The sequence below is a fragment of the Callorhinus ursinus genome, unplaced genomic scaffold, assembly GCF_003265705.2.
Source record: "Callorhinus ursinus isolate GAN/ISIS: 27379988/994484 unplaced genomic scaffold, GSC_fseal_2.0 scaffold2, whole genome shotgun sequence".
Lineage (NCBI taxonomy): Eukaryota > Metazoa > Chordata > Mammalia > Carnivora > Otariidae > Callorhinus > Callorhinus ursinus.
In genome coordinates this window covers 5,952,165-5,975,036 of record NW_027397064.1, presented here as the reverse complement: position 1 = coordinate 5,975,036, position 22,872 = coordinate 5,952,165, and the positions used below count along the sequence as shown (strand labels likewise).

Here is a 22,872-nt window from a genome sequence, read left to right as displayed (position 1 = left end):
CCTTCCTTCCTTCCTTCCTCCCTCCTCCCTTCCTTCCTCCCTCCTCCCTTCCTTCCTTCCTTCCTTCCTCCCACGGTCCGGCTGTCACCCAACTTGTCTGAGCTTCTGTGTCCCCATTGCTAAAATGGGTACAAGACTGGTACCCCGGGGCGCCTGGGTGGCTCAGTCGTTAAGCGTCTGCCTTCAGCTCAGGTCATGATCCCAGGGCCCTGGAATCGAGCCCCAAGTAGGGCTCCCTGCTTGGGCAGGAAGCCTGCGTCTCCCTCTCCCACTCCCCCTGCTTGTGTTCCTGCTCTTGCCGTCTCTTTCTGTCAAATAAATAAAATCTTAAAAAAAAAAAAAAAGGGGTCCCCCCCCCCCCCAGGAGAACTCAGACCTGCCTCACCCTGCCAAGTGCCAGGCCAGCAAATGAGAGGGCAGGTCAATGTAGTACCCTCTGTTTTGGCTCGGGTCCCGCAGGGTGACTCTGGAGGCCCCCTGACCTGTTCTGAGCCTGGCCCCCACCCCAGGGAGGTCCTGTACGGAGTCACCTCCTGGGGGGACGGATGCGGAGAGCCAGGGAAGCCCGGGGTCTACACTCGTGTGGCCGTGTTCAAAGACTGGCTCCAGGAGCAGATGAGCGGTGAGCGCCCTGTTCCTATTCACCTCTCCCCGGAGTGTCCTGCTCACAGCCCTTGGGACGAGCCTGTCTTCACCCCGCCCGCCCCCAGCCCCTTACTGCGTCGGGGAAGCCTGCCTCCCTTCGGGGGAAGGCTGCGGGGGCTAGGGCCCAAAGCCGGGGCTGAGCTGGCCGCCGCTGCCGCCTGCAGCAACCCCCTCCAGCCGAGAGCCCAGTTGCAGGGAGCTGCTGGCCTGGGACCCGCCCGGGGAGCCGCTAGCCGCCCCGCACTGCGCCTTCTACGCCCGCCTGTGCCCCGGGCCCGCGGCCGCCTGTGCGCGTCTGGCGCACCAGCAGTGCCTGCAGCGCCGGAGGCGATGCGGTCAGTCCAGTTCCCAGGGCTGGGCCGGGGACCGGTGGCCTGGCCCATGTCTGACCGCCGCTCGGACCCTTGTCCCGTCCGCAGAGCTGCGCTCGCTGGCGCACACCCTCCTGGGCCTGCTGCGGGGCGCCCAGGAGCTGCTCGGCCCGAGCCCAGGGATGCGGCGCCGGGCCCCAGCCCCGGCTCGCCCCGCTCTGTCTCTCCTGGAGCTTCCCAGACACCCCGCCCGCGAGCAGCGGCTGCACCCAGGTACCCCGCGCCTTCACACTCCAGCCCCAGCAGCCCCCACCACCAATTGCGCGGCGGAGGCGACCCCTTAACGCGGCGTCTCCCCAGGATCGCGGGCTGCAGGCGCTCGGTTCCCGAAGCGGAGGCCAGAGGAGCGCGAGGAAGTGAACGGTAATGCCGCCCCCTGCCGGCCTTTGCGGGGAGAGCAGCAGGCCCAGGGTCTGGCGAGGCCCTGAGGCAATTGCCCTGGGGGCAATCCGCAGACTCGCTCTCCCCACCTGACCCCCCCCCCCCCGCCCCGCGCAGTAGGGAGGATGACTCTTTGGGGGGACTTGTGGCTTTGGTCCCCCCTCATTGTCAACAGAGACTATCTGCTTTGTGTTATCACTTAACTTCTCTGATCCTCAGTTTCCCATCGGTAGCATGAGGAGACATCGGCCCACTGGGAGGCCATCCTGAGGTCCTGGTGGGAATCCCCACTCCCAGCTCCTTGCCGGTGCCAGTTTTCTGCTATTTCCAGGACCTCTCTCCTTCCTGCAGGCTGCCCTGGGCTGGAGAGCCTGCAACAGAAGTTGACCACCCTTCAAGGCACCCATGCCTGGATCCTGCAGGTCCCATCAGAGCACTTGGCCATGGACTTTCATGAGGTGGGTCCGCAGGCTTCCCACATTCACTCACAGTGGCCTCAGAAGACTGACCTGGGTCAGCCCTGATGGGTAGGGGGACAAAGGGGCACCCTTTTGTAGCTTGGGGTGGGGGTGTCTTGGGGGAAAGGGGCAGGGAGGGCAGCTGTATGTAAGCTGGGGTGCTGGGTAGATGTGAAGGTGTCGGGGGGGAGTGTGAGTGGAGGGGCATGTGGGGGGGTCCAAGTGAGCAGGAACTGTGCAGGATTGGGGGTATGGGGGAAAGTGGATCTGGGTGAGAGTTTCTGGGGGCCAGGAGGAGGGGGACCAAGAGCCAGGTTGTGGGGCCCTGAGCTCCCTCCTCCTTCTGCAGGTCTTGGCAGATCTGGGCTCCAAGACGCTGACCGGCCTCTTCCGAGCCTGGGTGCGGGCTGGCTTGGGGGGCCAGCACGTGGTCTTCGGCGGCCTGGTAGGCCTAGAGCCAGCCACAATGGCTCGCAGTCTCCCCCGGTTGCTGGTGCAGGCCCTGCAGGCCTTCCGCTTGGCCGCCCTGGCAGAGGCAGAGGGACCCCAGATGGGTGCGAGGCAGAGCCAGGGGCTGGGGAGGAAGGGGCACCCCCCACTCAGTCCTCACATTTCTCCAGCCAGGGGGCCGTGAACCACGTCTAGGCCCCCAACCCCTGGTCAGGACCTACCGCTCCAAGGGGCTCCTCTGATGACAAACTGTCACAGCCACAGTTGATTGGGTGTGTGGGGTGGGGGCCTGGGTCCATGTGTCTTCCCAGATGCGTCATCAGAAAATCACAGCTGCTTTAATAAACGTTATTTATGATCTGCAGAGATAATTCTGGAGCTTTCTTGGGATGAGAACTGGGTGGGTGGCTATTAGACAGGCCAGACAGGGCCCAGCCTCCAGAAGCTGTTGGCAGAGGTCACAAAGACACTGGAGAGAGGCTGCTAAGCCCCCATTTCCCCATGCTTGTCTGTCCCCCCAAGAAATAGCAACAGCTGGCCTGTCACCACTCCCCTTCCCGTGGCTGACCAGTGTCCAGTGCCTCTACCCAGCCCCCACCCCTGCTGCTAGTTGTGGGGAGTTCCAGCCCGGGACCTTTGCCTCATGTCCTCGGGCTTCTGCCTGGCGGCCAGTCCCCATCCCCACCCCCTTGTCACCTGCCTTGGGTTTTCTACCCGCAGCCATGCCCAGAGGTGTCAGATTGCGTTTCCGGCTGCTGCTTCCCTTTGCACTACCCCCCCCCCCCGCCCCTGCACCTGTCCCCTCTCCTACCCACCCACATTCCCTAGCCCTGTAGACTGGAGGGGCAACCACAAGACCCAGTCAGAGGGACAGGATGGAGCGGCCAGTGTGGACGCTGGGGCTGCTGACTCTACTGGTTGTGTGTGGTAAGAGTGGACATCACCCTGCCCTGAAGGTCCCTCGGGACTTGCACCCAGGGCCCCTACCGCATGGTTCCCTCCCCCTCCTACCTGGTGCTCCCTCCCTTAGCATCAGGCCCCAACCCTCACCCCCCACTGCCGTTTCTCCCTGGAGGGGCCGGAGTGGTTAGATCCCCCAGCTGAGCCCAGCCCCAGGGCCCAGCAGGATTTCAGGACAGCTCCCTTCCCCCCCCCCCACCCCTGCACCCCATCCCTGTCCCCGTCTCTCCCCAGGCAGCTGGGGCCTGAATGAGGAGGAGCGGCTTATTCGGTACCTGTTTGAAGAGAAAGGCTACAACAAGGAGCTCCGGCCTGTGGCACACCAAAGGGACAGTGTGGACGTGTCGCTGGCCCTCACGCTCTCCAACCTCATCTCCCTGGTCAGAGGCCCCTCTGTGGTCGGGCTGGAGACGGGAGGGCAGGGGACAGCTTCCTGGAGGCCCGACTGTCTCCCGGACTGGGATGGCCGGGGAGGAAGCCCAAGGCCCCAGGCCGGACTATGGTAGCTCCTCTCCCAGGGAAGCAGGCTCCAGTGTTCTGCATGCTCAGTGCTGCCCACAGGCCTCGGGCGGGTGCCCCCTCCCCTCCAGCTTCAGCTCTGGGGTCTGGCCCATATCAGACCCCTGACCCACTTCAGAGGCCATGCCCATCCCATCCCTGCTCCTGGGTCTGCCCACCGCCTCCTGACTGTGAGTGCTTGTGACAGGGGTTAGGCCAATTGCCATGGTTTCCCCTGGGCGGCGGCTGGGAGCAGGTGCCTGGTGAATGCGCGTAGGTGAAAGAACCATGCGGGCCCTGGGGGACAGTGGTCTTGTGTGATTACAGAAAGAAGTTGAGGAGACCCTCACCACTAACGTGTGGATTGAGCACGTAAGAATACCCCACTCAGAGCTGGCGGCGGAGGGGGGGGGGAAGGGCCCAGGCTCCCCTGTGCTCCCTTTTGCCTGGGGATCTCCAGGAGGGGAGCCTCCTGTCCTCCAGGAGGAACTGGCTTCTATCCACAGGCCCAGCGGCCCTTCCCACCACCTTGTACTAGCTCAGTTAGAGACTTCCGGTAGATTGGGGTTCTTCATGTGTGGGAAAATTGTCACAATGTCCTGATTTTATTAGAAGACACTCTTCTGCCACCTGTCAGAAGTTCATAATGCAGACATACGGTTTCTATGTCCACAATGGAAATACGCTCCCTTGGTTGTGCAGTGTACATTCTACACAGCTGTACATGACAGACCTGAGTCCTAACTCTGTACCCACTCCCCCAAACCTCTTTTGTCACAGCTCCCAGACCCTGTCCAGTCTTCCCCCAGGGAAGTGAGGAGAGCGGTGGGGGGGGGGGGACCTGGGCAACAGCAGAACCTACTGCTGACACCTCTTTTGGGCTTCCAGGGCTGGACAGATAGCCGGCTGCAGTGGGATGCTGAAGAATTTGGAAATATCAGCGTCCTGCGCCTGCCCTCTGACATGCTGTGGCTCCCAGAGATTGTGCTGGAGAACAAGTTGAGCCGTAGCCCTCCCTGGCATCCCCTCCCCGCTCTGCCCCACCCCTCAACCCTGCCAGTTCCAAGCTGGCTGGCATTCACGTTGGCCCACTGTCTTTGTCCCTCAGCAATGACGGCTCCTTCCAGATTTCCTACTCCTGCAACGTGCTCATCTACCCCTCGGGCTATGTGTACTGGCTGCCGCCCGCCATCTTCCGCTCTTCCTGCCCCGTCTCCGTCACCTACTTCCCCTTCGACTGGCAGAACTGCTCCCTCAAGTTCAGGTGCCCCCACTTCTCCAGCCACTCCTCACCCTTGCCAAGGACTGAGGGAGGTGCATGAAGCACCTGCTCCGTCCCGATCAGAGCTCCCCACACCCACAACAGCCCCTCTGACCACGAACCTTCTCCACTACCCCTCCCCCCATGGCCTGCCGTCAGTGGCCACAGCCAATGGCTGAGGACCACCCTCTACCCACTGCCCTCCGCAGTTCCCTTAAGTACACAGCCAAGGAGATCACCCTGAGTTTGAAGCAGGAGGAAGAAGAGGGCCGCTTCTATCCCGTGGAATGGATCATCATCGACCCTGAGGGCTTCACAGGTGCTGGGAGTGGCGGCTGTGGGTGGGCAGGCCCCTCAGACACACACCCATGGATACGGTCACACCGATAGCGCCCCCCCCCCCGGGAGACGCACGTGTGCACACACACACCTGGAACCTGCACCCTCAGGCACACAGACGGACAGAGAGACACAGATGGACAGATACACACCGACCCGCAGAGAAACACACCCAGACATACTTACTGACGCAGTTCTAGCACACTGAAAGGAAAAGAAGTCCAACCGGAGGGGACTGTGTCCCAAAGGCAGAGGTAGACAGGTGCCAGTGTCCCACTCCTTCCGCTGCCCAGGCCAGAAGACCCTCCCGGGTCTGGACAGGGTCGCTGGGGATGGATGTGGCTGACAGACAAGAGGGGTAGTTAGTCTTCTGTTCCCAGTAAGCCCAGGGGTGTGGTTGCGGCTTTAGCGGGCCTCCTAATGTTGTGTGTGTCGCCCCCTACCAACACCCCCCGCCCCTATCTATGACCGGGCTCAGATCTGCTATGGGGCCCCCACTACATGTCCCTGTCCATCAGCGAAGACCTACATCACACTGGTCCTGAGGCTGCTACATCACTGGGGCGTGGAGGGGGAGGGGTTGATCTTTTTTTTTAAGATTTTATTTATTTGACAGAAAGAGAGTGAGAGCAGGAACACAAGCAGGGGGAGTGGGAGAGGCAGCAGCAGGCTTCCCGCGGAGCAGGGAGCCCGATGCGGGGCTCGATCCCAGGACCCTGGGACCATGACCTGAGCCGAAGGCAGACGCTTAAAGACTGAGCCGCCCAGGCGCCCCAAGGGAGGGGTTGATCTTATCTCACTGTTGTCACTACCTCTAAGACGTCTTATTTGAACCATATGTGGCCTCAGCTTCAATATTTTCCAAGAACAAAAACAAATAAACAAACAGAAAACACTCCCAGAGGAGAATTTCCCCTTGCAGATTGAAACCTCCATCCCAACCCCCCAGGGAAAGATACCCCACAAACAGAATCCCAACCCTCCTCTGCATGCCCCCTCAGGCTGGCTCACTCCCCCCAGCCCCCAGTTCTGCCCCCCCAACCCCTTTGTTTGACCTGACACCAGGGTGTCCCTTCTGCCACCCTCAGAGAACGGGGAGTGGGAGATAGTGCACCGACCAGCCAGGATCAACATGGACCCCAGCGTCCCGCTGGACAGTCCTGGCCACCAGGACGTCACCTTCTACCTCATCATCCGCCGCAAGCCACTCTTCTATGTCATCAACATCCTGGTGCCCTGCGTGCTCATCTCCTTCATGATCAACCTGGTCTTCTACCTGCCGGCCGACAGTGAGCCTCAGAGCCTGGCCCAGCTCCCTGGCCACCTGGGGCAGTCTCTCCTTGTCCCTGAGGGCACCTGAGCATCGACCTCCCCGGCCCTCCCCTCACTTCCTCCTGGGAGACACAAGGGGGTCACCACTCCCGGGGCTCCCTGCCCAGGGTCCAGGCATGACGGGCATGTGACCAGCCAAGGGGAGGGTTTCGTGACCCTGTCTGACATCTCCAAATGGACAGGGCCCCTTGGGGGGGGGGCGGTCCATCCCTTTTGGACCCTACTTCTGCTTCCCACAGTGGGGCTTCCCAAGGAAGTTCCCTAGAGAGGGAGAACCATGACACTGTCCCTCTGTCAGAGCAGAGATCAGGTCTGTCCTGGTCATCATGTGTGACCATGGGCCTCGCACACAGAAGGCCATCCACCGTGAACCAGTAGGTGGATAACGGGATCTCTAGGAAGCCAGGCATGGAGGTGTGCAGTCGATGCTGGTTCTAGAAGCGCACGTGTAATCTGTGCTCACGTGGTTTCACAATAGTTTCAGAATATTTACTAGAAGCAAGGCACAGTGAGTCCCAGGAACAAATGCGATCCAGCCTCTGCTGCTGGCCGAGACTGTGGAATCCGCAGGGCTGGGAGCACGGCCCGAGGGGTAGTAAAACAGGGGAAGCTTTCCTGGAAGAGGCTGCGCCTGAGCCAGAGATGGGTCGGGAGGCAGCTTCCAGGTAGAGAATGGGCCGTGGGGCAGGGGTGGGGGGCTCTGGGCCTGTGACCACAGTGGCCACTGCAGCATGCTCAGGGGCTCGGGTGGGAGGAGCCGGGCGGTGCCAGGCTGGGGTCTCTGAGTGGAGGACTAGGAGTTGGGGAAATATGGGTGCTCTGATGATGCCCTGGGGACACACGCAGACCTGTGATTTTTGGAGGTTTGAGTGGCAGCGAGCTGGCTGACGGTGATAGCTGGTGATCGCTGAGCACTTGCCCGGCGCCAGGCAGCGTGATGAGCGTTTAACGTTAACTCACTCTCTCGATTGGACCTCACAACATTTCGCAGTTGTGAAAACCGAGGCACAGAGAGGTTAGGCTACTTGCCTAAGGTCACCCAGCCAGTAAGTGGCAGAGCGGGATTTGAACCCACGTGCTCTAGCTCCGTAGCCCACGATGTTAATCAGGGTACCACCCTGGCTTTGTGAACAGTGGTGCAGGGGCTGCAGAGGGACCGGCTGGGCCCAAGGCCAGAGGCAGCAGCTAAGTCCGGGGTTCCCCCAGGTGGCGAGAAGACGTCAATGGCCATCTCAGTGCTCCTGGCTCAGTCTGTCTTCCTGCTGCTCATCTCCAAGCGGCTGCCCGCCACGTCCATGGCCATCCCCCTCATCGGCAAGTGAGTGACGCGTATGCCGCGCCCCGCCTCCCCCGCCCCGCCCCGCTCCGCCCCGCCCCGCCCTGCCCGGAGGGCTCCAGGCTGAGTGTGTGCCTACAGGTTCCTGCTCTTCGGCATGGTGCTGGTGACCATGGTCGTGGTGATCTGTGTCATCGTGCTCAACATCCACTTTCGCACACCCAGCACCCACGTGCTGTCTGAGGGGGTCAAGAAGGTGAGGGCTCTTGGCCAAAAGCTGGAGACGGTCCGGCTGTCCCTCTACAAGGAAGGCAGGGAAAGACCCCGAGGCATGCTTGCGAGGGGAACTGCCACCGTGCGTGGCCGAAGCTCCACGTGCTGTTACCCACGCCGCACGGACGACTCTCCTGGCGCGCTGTTACGCGAAAGGAGCCAGACACAAAAGACCACAAGCTGCACGGTCTCCTCTTCCTGAAGTTCAAGGACGGGGAAAACCAGCCTTTAGCGATAGAAATCAGGATGGTGGTTCCCCCTGGGGGTGGGTAGGAAGTGACGGGAGGAGGCACAAGGGACCCTTTGGGACTGTGTTGGAGATCTCCTCTAGAGGGTATTTACACAGTTGAGTGCACCCGTAGAAATTCATCTAGCTCTACACTTCAGGGCTGCTCACTCTACTGTGTGTTTGCTCTACCCCCATTACAAGGAAGGCGCGGAATGAGGGAACTGCGTGCCCGGGAGGGGGGTGACCTTGCTGTTCTGGATGACTGAGGGTGTTTTAGCAACCTGTTTGGTCTTTAGCATTTGAAGAAGAGCGCTCAGCATTTGGGGCCTTGTTCTTACTTTTTTGTTTTTCATATAGAATTCATTTTGAACAAATGAGTTCTGCTTTGTGCGGTGAGTGATGAGGGAGAGTTGGAAGCAAGCCAAGTGTCCATCGGTAGGGCATCGGGGGGAATGGGTGACAGCATGAGACTCCGGAGTACTTTGTGGCAGCCAGGAATGGAGTCACAGACGTTCTGATGTGTGAAGGGGAGCCATGTCTCTAAAATAGCCTTCCTTTGTCCCCGTGACCTGCCGCAGCTCTTCCTGGAGACCCTGCCCGAACTCCTACACATGTCCCGCCCAGCCGAGGATGGGCCCAGCCCAGGGGCTCTCGTCCGGAGGAGCAGCTCCCTGGGCTACATTTCTAAGGCCGAGGAGTACTTCTTGCTCAAGTCCCGAAGTGACCTCATGTTTGAGAAGCAGTCCGAGCGGCACGGGCTGGCCCGGCGCCTCACCACTGCACGTGGGTCCCCGGTGGCTTGGGAGTGCGGCCCATCCGTGGGAGGCGGGCTGTGGGGCAGGCCTCATGCCCACCTCAGGCCCGGTCTCCACAGGCCCGCCCCCGGCAGGCTCTGAGCAAGCCCAGCAGGAGCTCTTCAGTGAGCTGAAGCCAGCCGTGGATGGGGCCAACTTCATCGTCAGCCACATGAGGGACCAGAACAATTACAACGAGGTGAGTAGCCACAGCGTAGCTTATGCTTAGGGTGCATCCTGTCTTCAGGGGGCTCGGTTTCCCTCAGAGACACATACCCACTGAGATGAAGGTGTTCACGGTGGGTGCAGACCCCCAGGCCTTCTGGGAGGCAGAGCCCCTACCTAGAACCCCCTGGCAGCTCACCGCCCACAGCATACACTCGGGCATAGCTCCCTAGGGTCCCTTCTTTGTCGCCACGCCCAATCATTTTCTGTCCCTGCTCAACTCCAAGTCTGATACTCCAGACATAAGCACACATTTAAAAGGCAGCCTTAGGTGGTTGTTCAATATTATACGACTTTTACTTTAAAAACTTCTCTCTTGAGAAAGGGGTCCCATTTTCCGTTCACATATGGGCCAGCACGGCGTTGAGAGGCTGGGAGAAGTGAAGAGGAAGTAGAGGGGACGATGTAACCTTCCTCAGCCCCCTGAGAGAGACTCCTGGCACCTCAGCTCTTCTTTGCACCCTGAAGCCCTGCAGCGGGGTGAGGAGCGAGACTGTGACTCCACTCTTGGTCTCCTGGACAGAGACCCCGGCTTCAGGGGGGGGACACACCAGCATGTCCCATCTGCTGCAAGCCTGGGGCAACCCCCACAGATACACTGAGGCCATGCCTCTGTCATTGGGCCCCCAGCTTGGGGTGTGGGCCCGTGGTTTGTGAGCCTTCCTGACCCCACTGTCTCTGCCCCCCTGCCCCCAGGAGAAGGACTGCTGGAACCGAGTGGCCCGCACAGTGGACCGACTCTGCCTGTTTGTGGTGACGCCCATCATGGTCGTGGGCACGGCCTGGATCTTCCTGCAGGGCGCCTGCAACCAGCCTCCACCTCAGCCCTTCCCCGGGGACCCCTTCTCTTACCAGGAGCAGGACAAGCGCTTCATCTAGAACAGGCCTGCCCTGCCCTCTGGCCCAGCCCCCAGGCAGTGTTGGGTGGAGCCTTTGGCCCCTAGAGGGGTGAGCCGGGGAGGGGGGGGTGCGGGAGAGGTCAGTGTGGACAGGGATGTCTGAGAGAGGACAAGCCCTTCCTGGGGAGACCAACTTCTGGCCCTGAGGCTTGCGTCCAGCTGGTCCTGCAAGGCTGGGGCAGGATTCCTGCGATTAAGGAAGGGGGAAGCCCCATTCCTCACCCGCAGGTCCTCTGCAGCTAAAGACGGGAGCCACCAAGGAGGTCTGAGAGTGGACATCGGCTGGGGTTGCAGAGCAGGACAATTTGGGGGGCAAAGGGGGCTGGCTCAGGGGCCAGGGAGGATGCCACTCAGGCTGGGACCCCTTTGTGAGGCGTCAGAAAGGCAGAGGCCTCTTCTAGCCTCCTCTCCCCTAGGTGGGGGTAGAGCGGGTGGGAGCCTGTGCCCCCACTTTTCTGTTCCTCCAGCCACCCTCCTCTCAACAACCCCTCAGCCTTGGGCTTCTGAGGCCCCACCTGGGGTTGAAGTGGGGACACCTCCCTCTCCAGACCTCTTAAGGAAAGAGGCTTTCAACAGGGGTGGGAGCACCTGGATTGCAAAATGGCCTTCCCCAGCACTTTCTGCCTTGGTGACTCTGTCTGGGTCCCTCGGGGAAGCCATGACCTTCCTGGGGTGGAAGGGCCAGGCTCACCACCCACAAAGACCAAAGGTCAGCTTCTCAATCTCCCGTCGCATGCACAATCCTAGAGCCCCAGAACTCAGCCCTCCCCCAAGGAGTGTCCCCCTCTTGGGCAACTATTCTCCTCCCCAAAGTGGGGTTCCCATACAATATTTGGGACATACTTTTACTAAAAAATTATTCGTTGTTTATCTGAAATTCAAACCTAACTGGGCATCCTGTTTTGTTTGGGTTTGGGGGGGGCGGGGCAGAGAAAAATCTTAAGCAGGCTCCACCCCCAGGACAGAGCCCAGCAGGGTCTCAATCTCACAACCCTGAGATCATGACCTGAGCTGAAAGGAAGATGCTCAACCGACTGAGCCACCCAGGTGCCCCAGCATCCTGTATTTTTATTTGCTAAATTTGACAACTGTACCCCAAAGGGAGCCCCCGACAATTCTTTCCGATGGGCCAAAGGCGGAGCCCGCAGATGCTGGGAGACATGGTAGCCTACCTCCGAGATGGCCCCAGCCATCCCCACCTCCTGGTACTCGTGCCCTGTGTAGCCCACTCCCACGCCGCACCAGGCTTAGTCTGCGTGACCGACAGTCTTAGAACGAGGCGGATGTGACTGTGTGTTGCTTCTGAGAGTAGGCTCTACAAGACGTTGCAGCACCTCCCTGGACCCCGCTCCATCACTCTTGCTTTCAGCTGGATCTCTCACTTTGGGGAAGCCAGCTGGCATGGGGAGCAGTCCTGTGGAGAGGCCTACCTGGCAAGGACCGGAGGCCCTCTGCCTGCAGCCCCATGAGTGAGCTTGGAAGCAGATCCTCCAGCCCTGGTGGGGCCTTCAGATGAGATCATGACCCTGGTCAACACCTTGGGTACAGCCCCTTGAGTTCTTGAGCCAGAGCCACCCAGCTAAGCTGCTCCTGGATTCCTGACCCTCGGAAACTGCGTGGGATAGCATGTTGGTTGCTTTAAGAGACCAAGTTTTGGGGTGCTTTGTTACGCCAGAGGGCGATCTGGGGCGAGCCACTGTCATCTCTTAAGTTCTGTTTTCTCATCAACCAAATGTGTAAGTCCCGTTTGTGAGGTGTGGCGAAAATCGAATTTGCTAGTTGGCGTAAAGATCTTTACACATATCCTGCAATTTTTTAAAAATTTATTCAAATTCAGTTAATTAACATATAATGTATTATTTGTTTCAGGGGTACAGGTCTGGGATTCATCAGTCTTATATAATCCCCAGTGCTTACAACACATGCCCTCCCCAGGGTCCATCGCCCAGTGACCCCATCCCTCCACTCCACTTCCCTCCAGCAACCCTCAGTTTGTTTCCTGTGATGAAGAGTCTCTTATGGTTCATGTCCTGCACACTTAAGGGTGGTTATTTAACTCATTCCTCAGTTGTGGGCCTGTGGTCTCCTGCATCCGAGGCTGGCAGGGGGTCTGAGGACACATGGGAGCAAACACAGAGGACCCAATTATTCTCCCCCTTGATGTACACACTTAAGGTTTTCACAGCTCAACCCATTTCCCTCAGAGGGAATTGGTAACCTCATTAGCTCAGGTATACAAAAGGTGAGATTTTTAGTCTTTCCATGGAAATGAACAAAAGACAAACCTCTTTTCTTTTTACTTGACTATAAAAACTTTTATTCATTTGTACTAGAAGTTGGGCCCACTGCCACTGGGGAACCCAGTGCCCAGAAAAAGACAAACCTCTTAAGGGCAAAACTGACCATAGTTACTTCTGACTTCCAATATGAACCGTGCACAGATTCGAGGTACAGATCTTTAATTTTTTTTTCCCTCTGAATAGGGAAAGGAGCTTGGACTTACACCCATCAGATGAGCAGGAAGTCCAGGTCCTCCCTACAATCGTCTTCTATGAGAGGGTCCCCATCTCCAGCACCAAGAGAGGCCCTGAATCAGATCCCTCAGCCGCTGTCCTTGCTTCTCTCTGCCACATGATGGCACTGTTGGCAACCTCCAGCTGAATCCTCTGGTGTCAGGCCCTGCTCAGGTGGCCGTGAACTTACCCCAAGAAGACAACCCCCAAAATGCCACACCCGAACAAGAATGCCCCGTGCAGTTTCCCAGGGTCCCAGCAGGGCCCCCAACAGCCCACATTCCTCCAGCACTGCAGCCCCAGGGTGCTGTCAGCACTGGTCCCCACTCTGGGTGACATGGAACTCTCCCCAGGAAGTCACACCCACAAGGGGCCAGCTTCCTGTGAAGCCACAGGGTGTCCCTACACACTCTCCCCAGGCCATCAGGGCTACCCACCCTCCTTCAAAAAGTGATGAATCTGTGAGGGATGCACTGGGCTGCAAGGAACAGAAACCCAAAGAACCGTGGTTCAAACCAGTAAGGCTTCCTCTTTGTTGCATAATAGGACCAAGAGGCAGCAGTTGTCCCACAAAGCTGTTAGAGACCCAGCCCTCCCTCCTTAGCATGTTGGCTCTGTCCTCATGCTTGTTGTCCCAGGGCACAAGCTGACTACCACAGATCCGCACTTCATATCCGTGTTTAAGGAGGGAAAGGAGCCAGCTATTCTGGCCCCTTTCATCAGGAAGCAAAGGCCCTCGCTTGAAGCCCTTCAGCTGACTTCTGTAGACATCCCACAGGTCAAGATGTCATCACATGGCCAGCCTTATCTGCAAGGAAGCCTGGGAAATGAACGTTCCACCTTTCCAGCCTCCAGAAGAGAAGGTGACAAAGGGGCGATTAGCCGTTAGACGCAAATGAAGTCTGCAGAAGATTTTCTCTTAATGGCTCCACAGCGCCCCCTTTAGCCCCTCCAGGGCAGCGCCACCCCTCCTCGGGTGACCCACCCTCCTGAGAACACCAAGGAGATGTCGCCTCTCTCCCACAGCAGGAGCGAAGGGGAAAAAACAGGAGTTGAAATCTCTTCATACGTGGGGAGGTGGCGTAATTCATACCAGAGGGAAATCACACTCCACAACCTTCCTTTTCCCACCCAGACACTTGTAGAGAAGCGGAAAGGGAAAGTCAGAAATGCGGAGCATCGGCCAGACCACCGTTGCCTGGGGCGGTGGGGTTGGGGGTGAATAGGTGGTCCATTATTTAGCAGGAGCCATTAATGGGCTCGCCAAAGTGTGGTCTTGGAGGGGACTAGGGAGGGGGAGAGGTACCGCTCTGGGGAGCACCAAAAGGGCAAACTGGGGAGCTGGCTTTGTAAACTTTGGGAAAGGGGGCTACACCCTAGATGCTCGGCGGGGAGAGCTACGCTTGGGAGTGGGGCCTGGAGCAGGACTGAACGCAAGGACAGAATTGGATGACCGGGGAAGGCAGGTGCCACCACTGCTGTCCCCCTGACCCCAAAGTCCTGGTGAGGACAGACAGGAGGGACTTGGGGCTGTGGAGGGCTGGGGTCTGAGCCAACCTCACACGGATCTCCAAGGACAGGGAGCAGGCTGACTTCCAGCTTACTGAAACGCACTGAAATGCTGCAGACATCATTTGTTTGGGGGGAGGGGGACACATCCTCAAATGGCGCTTTTCCTCCTGCCTTCGGATGGATGCCTCCACCACCCTGTCCCCCAGGATGCCCAAGGGTGGGTAAGCACTTAGGGGAACCTGCTTTTTTTTTTTTTTTTGTCTTGCAAACTTACTGGGACATCCTGACCTGTCTGCTTGGAATAAGTGGTCAAAAGACAGGTAGCCTGAGCCCATGGCCCCAGCTAGCAAAAGGCTCTCAGCCCTACCCTTCCCCTGACCTCAAACTACAGAGTGGATGGAGCGTGTTTTCTGGCCCTTCTGGGTCCCCCCATCTGACTTTCTGGGGACCACAACCTTGACCTTATCTGCCTATCCTACTGAACAGTGACTTCCTGTGAGCCACGGCTTCCCTCGCAATCCCCTGCTGTCCGCCAGGCCTGGAGCCTGCCACATGCTGGGGACTCCCTAGGTTTATGGATAATTCTTTTTTCAAGATTTTATTTACTGGGACGCCTGGGTGGCTCAGTCGGTTAAGTGTCTGCCTTGGGCTCAGGTCATAATCCCAGAGTCCTGGGATCGAGCCCTGCATCGGGCTCCCTGCTCAGTGGGGAGCCTGTTTCTCCCCCTGCCCGCCGCTCCCCCTGCTTGTGCTCTCGTGCTCGCTCTCTCTCTCTCTGACAAATAAATAAAATCTTTTAAAAAAAGGTTTTATTTACTTATTTTTGCAAAAGAGAGAGAAAGAGTGTGCGCAGGTTGGGGGGGAGGGGCAGAGGGAGAAGCAGACTCCCCGCTGAGCAGGGAGCCAGATGTGGGATTTGATCCCAGGACTCTGGGATTATGACCTGAGCCCAAGGCAGACGCTTAACCGACTGAGCCACCCAGGTGCCCAAGTTTGTAGATAATTTAAGAAATAAAGAGGCCACACTGAGGAGCCCCTATTCGGGGGTCGTTCTGTTCCCAAGAGCCCCAAATTCCAGATCTTCTTCTTCTTTTTTTTTTCCTTTTTCTTCAGCCCTCTTTCCTTCAAAGCTCACCAGGCCCATGCCCCATGCCTCAGAGCCTGGGAGGACCCTGAACTGGCACCCTAATTTGCATTAAGGTATCAAAGCCTGCGGAACATAGTGCATCGCTCATAGGCTTTACCTCCAGTGTCTTGGCCCAGTGGAGTAACCCATGAAGATGTTAGGCTGGTGGGACAGGTTTGTGGTCCTCAACCGTGTCACAGAGCGACTCAGGTATAGAACACGCCTCCATACCTCCCCAAATCCTGATTCCCCCGGAGGAAGTAGAAGGAGAGAGCCCAATTCAGGGCCTTCCTCACACTCTGCCTCCCTCCCACATCTTCTGTCCCTGGCCGTGCCTTCAGCTCCCCCGACGGAAGGAATAGGGGCTGGGACAGCGGTATCAGAGAGTGGGGATGGAGGTCAGGCTGTCTCTGTTGGGGCAGATGGGGCCCCTCTCTTCCCTCCTCAGCCCAGGTAACCTGAGCCTGGCATTTTGTCCGTCTTGGAACAGCTGACAGTGCTGTGGTCGGACAGCTGGTGGGGCTGGGCTGGCCTGGCTGGGCTGGGAGCATGGGCTGTTACATGAGACCCAGAGTCTACATCTCTCTACCCTGAGCTGGGGAGCTGTTGTCCCACCCATCACTGTAGGGAGCTGCCGCACCATGCTCAAGGGCCCGGGGCTGCCGCTCCTCCTGCTGGCTGTCTGCTTGGGTGTGGACACAGGGGATCGGGGCCTGGGGAGGCCTGGAGCAGGGATCCAAGGCCTCAGGGGACAGAGGGTCCGGAGGGTTACTGAAGCCCGTCCCCACGCCCAGCGCCCTACTTCTCCACACCTTCTTGTGGCCTCGCCTTCTTTCTGCCCCAAAGCCCCTGTACCCAGGCTCAGTGCTGTCCGTTGCAGGAGCCGAGGGCCGGAACCAGGAGGAGCGTCTGCTCGGGGACCTGATGCACAACTACAACCCCCACCTGAGGCCCGCTGAGCGTGATTCGGACGTGGTCAACGTCAGCCTGAAGCTCACCCTCACCAACCTCATCTCCCTGGTGAGCCACAGGCCTATAGGACAGTGGGGGAGACAGAGGCCCAGTGTGCCCGGCCCCTGGGACCAGCTGGGGAGAGGCAGGGGTTGGCTCTAGCAGCCAGGCAGGGGAAGGACTCCACAGGTGGGAGGCTGGGGAGCCGGAAATCTCCCACGAGGGCTGCCCAAGAGGCTGCCGTCCTATAGCACCCAACGGGGGCCTATCGGGGCTAACATCTGGAGAGGGCAAGTGATGGGGGTTCAGCCTTCTGTTCTGCACCCTTAGAATGAGCGAGAGGAGGCCCTCACCACCAATGTCTGGATAGAGATGGTAAGAGGCCACCCTGCAGTCCTTTTCTATCGGGGCCCCCACCCTCGGGGCCAAGGCCCCTTGGAGCTGCCTGCCTTCCCCCGCCCCCTCCCTGCCTCCTCTGACCCACCTGGGCTAGTCTCCTATTCCTGGGGGTGGGGAGGGGGTGACTCGGCCTGGCAACCCCACTCCCCCTGCAGCAGTGGTGTGATTATCGCCTGCGCTGGGACCCACAAAACTACGAAGGCCTGTGGGTGCTGAGGGTGCCGTCCACCATGGTGTGGCGGCCAGATGTCGTGCTGGAGAACAAGTGAGGAGGGGTGCAGGCGGGGGAGGGGGGCAACAAAAGGACACAGGGTAGGGCCCGGCACAACGAGGGGGCTCCGGGGAAGGGGACAGGCAGATGGCAGTTGCAGACCAGGGAATACTGGCTGGAACAGGTGCGGCTGAGGGGAGGGCCGGGCCAGCAGGCCTGATCCTCGGCCCACTCCATCTCCTCTGGGCTGGGTTGTCGGGTGGGCTACTGTCCTCCCTCGAAGCTGTCAGGAGTCAAGAGGCATGAAGCGCTGCCCTCGGGGGCGCCTCCAGCGCTTTGAAAGAGCTGAAGAGTTGTTAGTACCACTGTGACCAGGCCCTGGTGAGGAGGGGAGCTAGTGGACCCCGCGAGGGGCTGCTGTTCCCAGGCCCCATCCACGCAGGGCGAGGGCTGGCCTGGGGTGCGGGACTCGGGCGAGCCGGGGCTGCCGGGGACGGGAACCCCCAGCCTCGGGGCCTGGCCTGTGTGCAGCGTGGACGGTGTGTTCGAGGTGGCCCTCTACTGCAACGTGCTGGTGTCTCCTGACGGATGCGTCTACTGGCTGCCACCCGCCATCTTCCGCTCCTCCTGCCCGGTCTCTGTCACCTACTTCCCCTTTGACTGGCAGAACTGCTCCCTCGTCTTCCAGTGAGGCCATTTACCGGGGGTGGGGGGCCCGGGGGGATTAAGAGAGCTGCCCTAAGAGGAGCCTGGCTGGGTGGGGGACGCGAGGCTTCTTGCCAGGGGTCCGACCCCGGCTCTCGGGGGCCCTCTGTGCCCGTCTCGGGCCCAGACACCTGAACATGACCACGTCCCTCCCTGCTAAGCCGCAGTCCCCCCCACTCAGTTTCCCTGCCTGTGCCTCAGTTTCCCTGCCTGTGCCCCAAGGGAGGAATTAATGATCGGGGTGGGTGGGCAGGAAGGCGTGCACGAGTGTCTCCCCACACCCCGTGGAGAGGTGGAGCCTGTCTTGGTCTCCTCATCTGGAAATGGGGGAAAGGAGGTCTGTGTGAGAGTTTTCCCATAATTTAGAGGAGCGGTCTTTTTACAAGGAGACCCTCCTTAACAAACAGACCAGACAGGGACAGACGGCCGTTTCTGTGTTCTAACCATCGGCCCCTCCTGCTCTGGAGGCAGTGGAAGGGAGGAAAGGAGTGGCCCTGGGCTCTTAACGTCTGGTGAGGGCACTGAGCTGCAGCTTCACGGCCCTTCCCCAAAACTTCCCTGACCCCCATGGAGCCCAAGTCCCCTTCCCACCCCCCATTCACGGCCAGCGTTCTGTGGAGAACTCGCAAATTCCTGGCTGCACTTTTCTGAGGCGATACTGCCCACAGTTGCCCTCAGAGGATCGTCTGTGTGACCTCAGACGTGGGTCTACACACACTCAAATGTCTCCCTCTCCCCTCCCCGTCTCCCAGGTCCCAGACCTACAGCACCAATGAGATCAATCTGCAGCTCAGCCAGGAAGATGGTCAGACCATCGAGTGGATTTTCATCGACCCCGAGGCCTTCACAGGTAACCTCCTCCCAGGACCCCTGCGGGACGTGGCCTCCAGGGCAGGGCCAGACCAAGCTCAGACCCCCTCCCATGTAACTCAAGATGAAAAGCACAGTAAACCATAAAGCATATATCTTTAAAAGCCCGGCACAGTTCTCTTTTCCCCATGCTAACGTCTCCAGTTTGGGTGGGGGCAGGGGGGGGCAGAGATCAGGGATCCAGGCTCCCTGGGTGGTGCTCCTTTGGGCCCACGCCAGCCGCCCTGCAGTTAGGTGGCCGGGGCTGCACTCCCTGCGCCCACCCTGACCTGCTGCCCACAGAGAACGGGGAGTGGGCCATCCGGCACCGGCCGGCCAAGATGCTGCTGGATGTGGCGGCCCCGGCTGAGGAGGCAGGCCACCAGAAGGTTGTCTTCTACCTGCTCATCCAGCGCAAGCCCCTCTTCTACGTCATCAACATCATTGCGCCCTGCGTCCTCATCTCCTCGGTGGCCACCCTCATCTACTTCCTTCCCGCCAAGGGTACCCGGAACCTGTGGGAGGGGGGCCCCGGCCCCAGGCCGCAGCACAAGGACCAGCCGGGAGGGCACAGGGTTGAGGCGCCACACACAGGACCGCCTGTCCCGGGGGCCAGGGCCACTGGGCTCCTTGGGGGGTGGGGGAGGTGCCCCACGGCAGGAAAGTTGAGATCTGCTCTGAAGGCCTCTTGGTTATGGGCAGCGGGGGGCCAAAAGTGTACCGTCGCCATCAACGTGCTCCTGGCCCAGACCGTCTTCCTCTTCCTCGTGGCCAAGAAGGTGCCCGAGACGTCCCAGGCGGTGCCACTGATCAGCAAGTAAGGCTGGCCCTCCTGCCTACCGCCCGGCTCCCCCCTTCCTTTCCCCGGAACTCGGGGCACTACCCTCCTGCCGCTCCCACCCCCACCCCCCTCAGGGCCGATCCCCCACCCTGAGGAATCTGGGGGGATCGGCTGCTAAGGGTGGGGGTGCATCTGGAGATGGAGTGCCAAAGGGCCCGCCCCGCCTCCTGCCCCCCCAACCCCGACAGGTACCTCACTTTTCTCCTGGCGGTGACCATCCTCATTGTTGTGAATGCCGTGGTCGTGCTCAACGTGTCTTTGCGGTCCCCCCACACACACTCCATGGCTCGCGGGGTCCGAAAGGCAAGGCCCCTCCCTGTCCACTCCAGCATCCTCCTGTCCAGTCCCCTCTGCCCCCTTCCCCTTCCCTACTCACCTGCCACATTCAGCGGCAAACCTACCCTGTGTGTATCTTGAAGCGTGTGCCCAGTGAATTAATATAATGCTGAGTGCTTACTATGTGGCAGGTGTATATGCATCCGAACGCATTTGATCGTCACAAAACTCCTAGGAGGTGGGTCTGAGTCCCGTCTCCATTTTGCAAGTGAGGAAGCTAAGGCACAGAGTGTCCTGGTGATGCTGACGTGCACACAAGTTGGAGGACCCAGGCTCAGTGTCTGGTACAGAACAGCCGAGCTATTCCGGGGTCAAGCCACTGACCCTCGTGTGCTGCCTCTGGGCTCCCAGGGGCTTGAGGCCCTCCGTGCCAACCTTCACCTGTTGCTCTGAAGCCCAGCCTGGCCACCCACATGCCCAGGTCTGCTGGCTACTAAGCGAAGCCCACCAGAAAATCCTCTCTCCAGGTGTTCCTACGGCTCTTGCCCCAGCTGTTGCGGATGCACATTCGCCCACTGGCCCCGGTAGCTGTGCAAGACACCCAGCACCCGCTGCAGAATGGCTCCCCCTCAGGGTGGTCGCTCACAGCTAGGGAGGAGATTGTTCTCGGCCTGCCTCGCAGTGAACTTCTCTTCCGGCAGCGGCAGCACAACGGGCTGGTGAGGGCAGCGCTGGAGAAGCTAGGTGAGGCCGTGGGGTGAGGGTGGGGGGCGGGGGATGACACGGGGGATACTCCTCCCCAGGGACTCCAGACGGGGAGGGCTACCTGTCGGCCAAAGCACCGGGCACAGCAGATGAGCGTTGGTAAGTGTCCCGGCTGGGGAGAGAGAAGCTAGGGCGGCTCAGGAGAGACGACCTTCTCAGACTATTTCTTCTCCACTCTATTCCCAAACCTTACCCTGTCTCCCCAGAGAAAGGCCCGGAGCCAGGGCAGAGCCAGGAGCTGTGCGGCAGCCTGAAGCAGGCCGCCCCGGCCATCCAGGCCTGTGTGGAAGCCTGCAACCTGATTGCCCTCGCCCGGCACCAGCAGAATCACTTTGAGAGTGTAAGGGGGGGGACTGAGTGCCCGGGGAGGGACTTGGACCCGAGACGGGGGCAAGATGGGCGGGGTGGCCACGGTAGAGCGATGGGATGGAAAAAAGTGGAACCGGGACATCGGGGCCAGGGGACTACGGAAGAAGCCGGGCTAAGGTCTGGAAGTAGGTGTGAAGGGCCCAAGGCCATGGAGGATAGAAGCCTGCTGGATGGCCACGGATGGCACAGTGATCCAGGGCAGGCTTGGTGTCACTGCTGGTCATCCCACACCCTGCCTCCTACCCCCAGGGGAGTGAGGAGTGGTTCTTGGTGGGCCGGGTGCTGGACCGTGTCTGCTTCTTGGCCATGCTCTCGCTTTTTGTCTGCGGCACTGCTGGCATCTTCCTCATGGCCCACTACAACCAGGTGCCTGCCCTGCCATTCCCTGGAGACCCCCGCTCCTACCTGCCCCCGCCTGACTGAGCCAACCAACTACCAACTGCCGATGACACGTGGAGTCTTATCGGCCGTGTTCTTCAGTGGCTGAGGTCACGATGTGCTCTTTGGGAAGTGCCCCTCAGGGCCGTGTGAGCCAATGGCCCTGAGAAAAGCACGGGAAATAAAGAGACCGAGCTGGAGTCCCGGAGTGGTTGAGGATGGCTGTGGGCAGGGTGTGCTGTTGGGATCAGCATCCACGTGGCACTGGCTAGCTAGTCCCGACAATCCCCTCACTTCAGCAAAGCATTAGCAACTCCCATCATTTCTCTTTTTTTAAGATTTTATTTATTCATTTGAGAGAGATAGAGAGAGCACGAGCGGAGGGGAAAGGGAGAGGGAGAAGCAGACTCCCCGCTGAGCAGGGAGCCCGACTCGGGGCTCAATCCCAGGACCCAGCGGAGATCATGACCTGAGCCAAAGGCAGATAGATGCTTAACTGACTGAGCCACCCAGGCACCCCTTACTCCCCTCATTTCTGAAGCCCTAAGGACGCTGTCTTGTATGATATCCCCAACTAGGCAAGGTCCCATCCCTCCAGGTCTGGGCCTCCTTTCCTTTTTACAAGATCCCCACAGGCTCCTAAAGGAGGGAGGTCAAGAGAGATGTGGAGAGTAGCAGGCAATGTTCTCTCGAAAGAATGGCAGCAGCCCACCCCAGCTGGTATCTCCCTCCCCTGCTTTCTGGGTGCTATAGGCACCCAATACTTACCTGCACCAGTGTTTCTTCATCTGTAAATACGGATACAGGTTTCAGTTCCTATCTACCCTCAACAGAGGATCAAAGGTGCAGGCGAAAGTGATTCAGAAGTGTGAAAGTGCCACATAAGACCTGACAATGGACATTGTTGGGGGGAGGGGAGAGGACCCCGGAAATAACCCCCTCCCCCAAGTACAGGGTTGCTGGCTTTGAGGCTCAATCACCAGCAGGCTCACTTCATTAACTCCAGTTTATGTGCGCGCTGCCCCGTGTATTTGGAGCAAGACACTTAGATCCGGGAGGCACACTTTGAGGATGGTGGGCCCATCTGTGGTTCCTGAAAGCTTCTCACTAGCGCTGTCCCCCGGGGTGAGTCTCTCAACTTCTCTGATTGCCTCAAAGGGCCGAGATGAGCTCTTTAGCTCCAGGCGCAAGTAAGCAAAAATTTACACTACTAATTGCGGGCGACTGTCTAGCACCTGGCCACTGATGATCCCGTTCGAGCCACACCGCAACCCGAAGAGGCAGGTGCCGTCATATACAGTATGGCCAGTACCCAAGAGGAAACAGCCTCGGGGAGGTTAAAACAGAGTCCAGGATCTTGCAGCCCGCTCTGGGGGTGGAGTCGGGAACCGGTACCGAGCAGCGAGCGTCCAGAGCCCGCACGGGCAGCGACGCGGCCCGGGCTCTCCCTCCGAACCGCCGCGGGAGAGGGTCGGGGCGCCCCCTCGGACACGGGACAGGAACCCGGGCAGCACGAAGACGGCCGACCCGCGCGTCCGCCGAGCCCGGCGCCTCAGCGCAGCCCCGCGCAGCGGGCGTCCCGGGAT

The 22,872-nt window shown here is 59.6% G+C and overlaps 3 protein-coding genes across 6 annotated transcripts in view; all 3 read left to right on the top strand.

Moving 5' to 3' along the window:
* PRSS56 (serine protease 56) overlaps positions 1-2,662 on the top strand; it is a 4,815-nt gene extending 2,153 nt beyond the window's left edge. The window contains exons 6-11 of the mRNA XM_073903876.1: positions 460-622; positions 810-980; positions 1,065-1,229; positions 1,317-1,379; positions 1,749-1,855; positions 2,205-2,662. Coding sequence (XP_073759977.1) covers positions 460-622; positions 810-980; positions 1,065-1,229; positions 1,317-1,379; positions 1,749-1,855; positions 2,205-2,489 — 954 coding nt within the window. The 3' untranslated portion in view covers positions 2,490-2,662. The remainder of the gene's footprint in view (positions 1-459; positions 623-809; positions 981-1,064; positions 1,230-1,316; positions 1,380-1,748; positions 1,856-2,204) is intronic.
* Positions 2,663-3,180: 518 nt separating this feature from the next.
* Positions 3,181-10,416, top strand: CHRND (cholinergic receptor nicotinic delta subunit). 4 transcript variants are annotated; one of them, XM_025886679.2, is made up of 12 exons: positions 3,181-3,232; positions 3,500-3,645; positions 4,091-4,135; positions 4,652-4,761; positions 4,872-5,027; positions 5,234-5,343; positions 6,452-6,652; positions 7,902-8,013; positions 8,113-8,227; positions 9,052-9,256; positions 9,348-9,466; positions 10,189-10,416. In XM_025886679.2, the coding sequence occupies exons 1-12, from the start codon at positions 3,181-3,183 to the stop codon at positions 10,369-10,371; spliced, it is 1,554 nt and encodes a 517-aa protein (XP_025742464.1). In that variant the 3' UTR covers positions 10,372-10,416. The 4 variants fall into 4 exon arrangements, with proteins under 4 accessions (XP_025742464.1, XP_025742471.1, XP_025742480.1 ...); XM_025886686.2 differs by lacking the exon at positions 4,091-4,135; XM_025886695.2 differs by lacking the exons at positions 3,181-3,232; positions 3,500-3,645; positions 4,091-4,135 and having other exon boundaries at positions 4,680-4,747.
* A 5,767-nt stretch (positions 10,417-16,183) lies between these two features.
* On the top strand, positions 16,184-21,331 carry CHRNG (cholinergic receptor nicotinic gamma subunit). The gene is made up of 12 exons (XM_025888047.1): positions 16,184-16,232; positions 16,423-16,562; positions 16,824-16,868; positions 17,048-17,157; positions 17,635-17,790; positions 18,561-18,658; positions 18,961-19,161; positions 19,360-19,474; positions 19,687-19,801; positions 20,302-20,518; positions 20,746-20,879; positions 21,158-21,331. The coding sequence occupies exons 1-12, from the start codon at positions 16,184-16,186 to the stop codon at positions 21,329-21,331; spliced, it is 1,554 nt and encodes a 517-aa protein (XP_025743832.1).
* The last annotated feature ends 1,541 nt before the right edge of the window (positions 21,332-22,872 follow it).

Excerpts from the sequence above, each read along its gene's own strand:
- CHRND (XM_025886679.2), top strand. The coding sequence starts at position 3,181 with ATGGAGCGGCCAGTGTGGACGCTGGGGCTGCTGACTCTACTGGTTGTG. Across the intron at positions 5,028-5,233 it reads AACTGCTCCCTCAAGTTCAG|TTCCCTTAAGTACACAGCCA; the intron begins GTGCCCCCACTT and ends TGCCCTCCGCAG. Across the intron at positions 6,653-7,901 it reads CTTCTACCTGCCGGCCGACA|GTGGCGAGAAGACGTCAATG; the intron begins GTGAGCCTCAGA and ends GGGTTCCCCCAG.
- CHRNG (XM_025888047.1), top strand. The coding sequence starts at position 16,184 with ATGCTCAAGGGCCCGGGGCTGCCGCTCCTCCTGCTGGCTGTCTGCTTG. Across the intron at positions 16,869-17,047 it reads CCAATGTCTGGATAGAGATG|CAGTGGTGTGATTATCGCCT; the intron begins GTAAGAGGCCAC and ends CTCCCCCTGCAG. Across the intron at positions 20,519-20,745 it reads GGCAGCGCTGGAGAAGCTAG|AGAAAGGCCCGGAGCCAGGG; the intron begins GTGAGGCCGTGG and ends CTGTCTCCCCAG.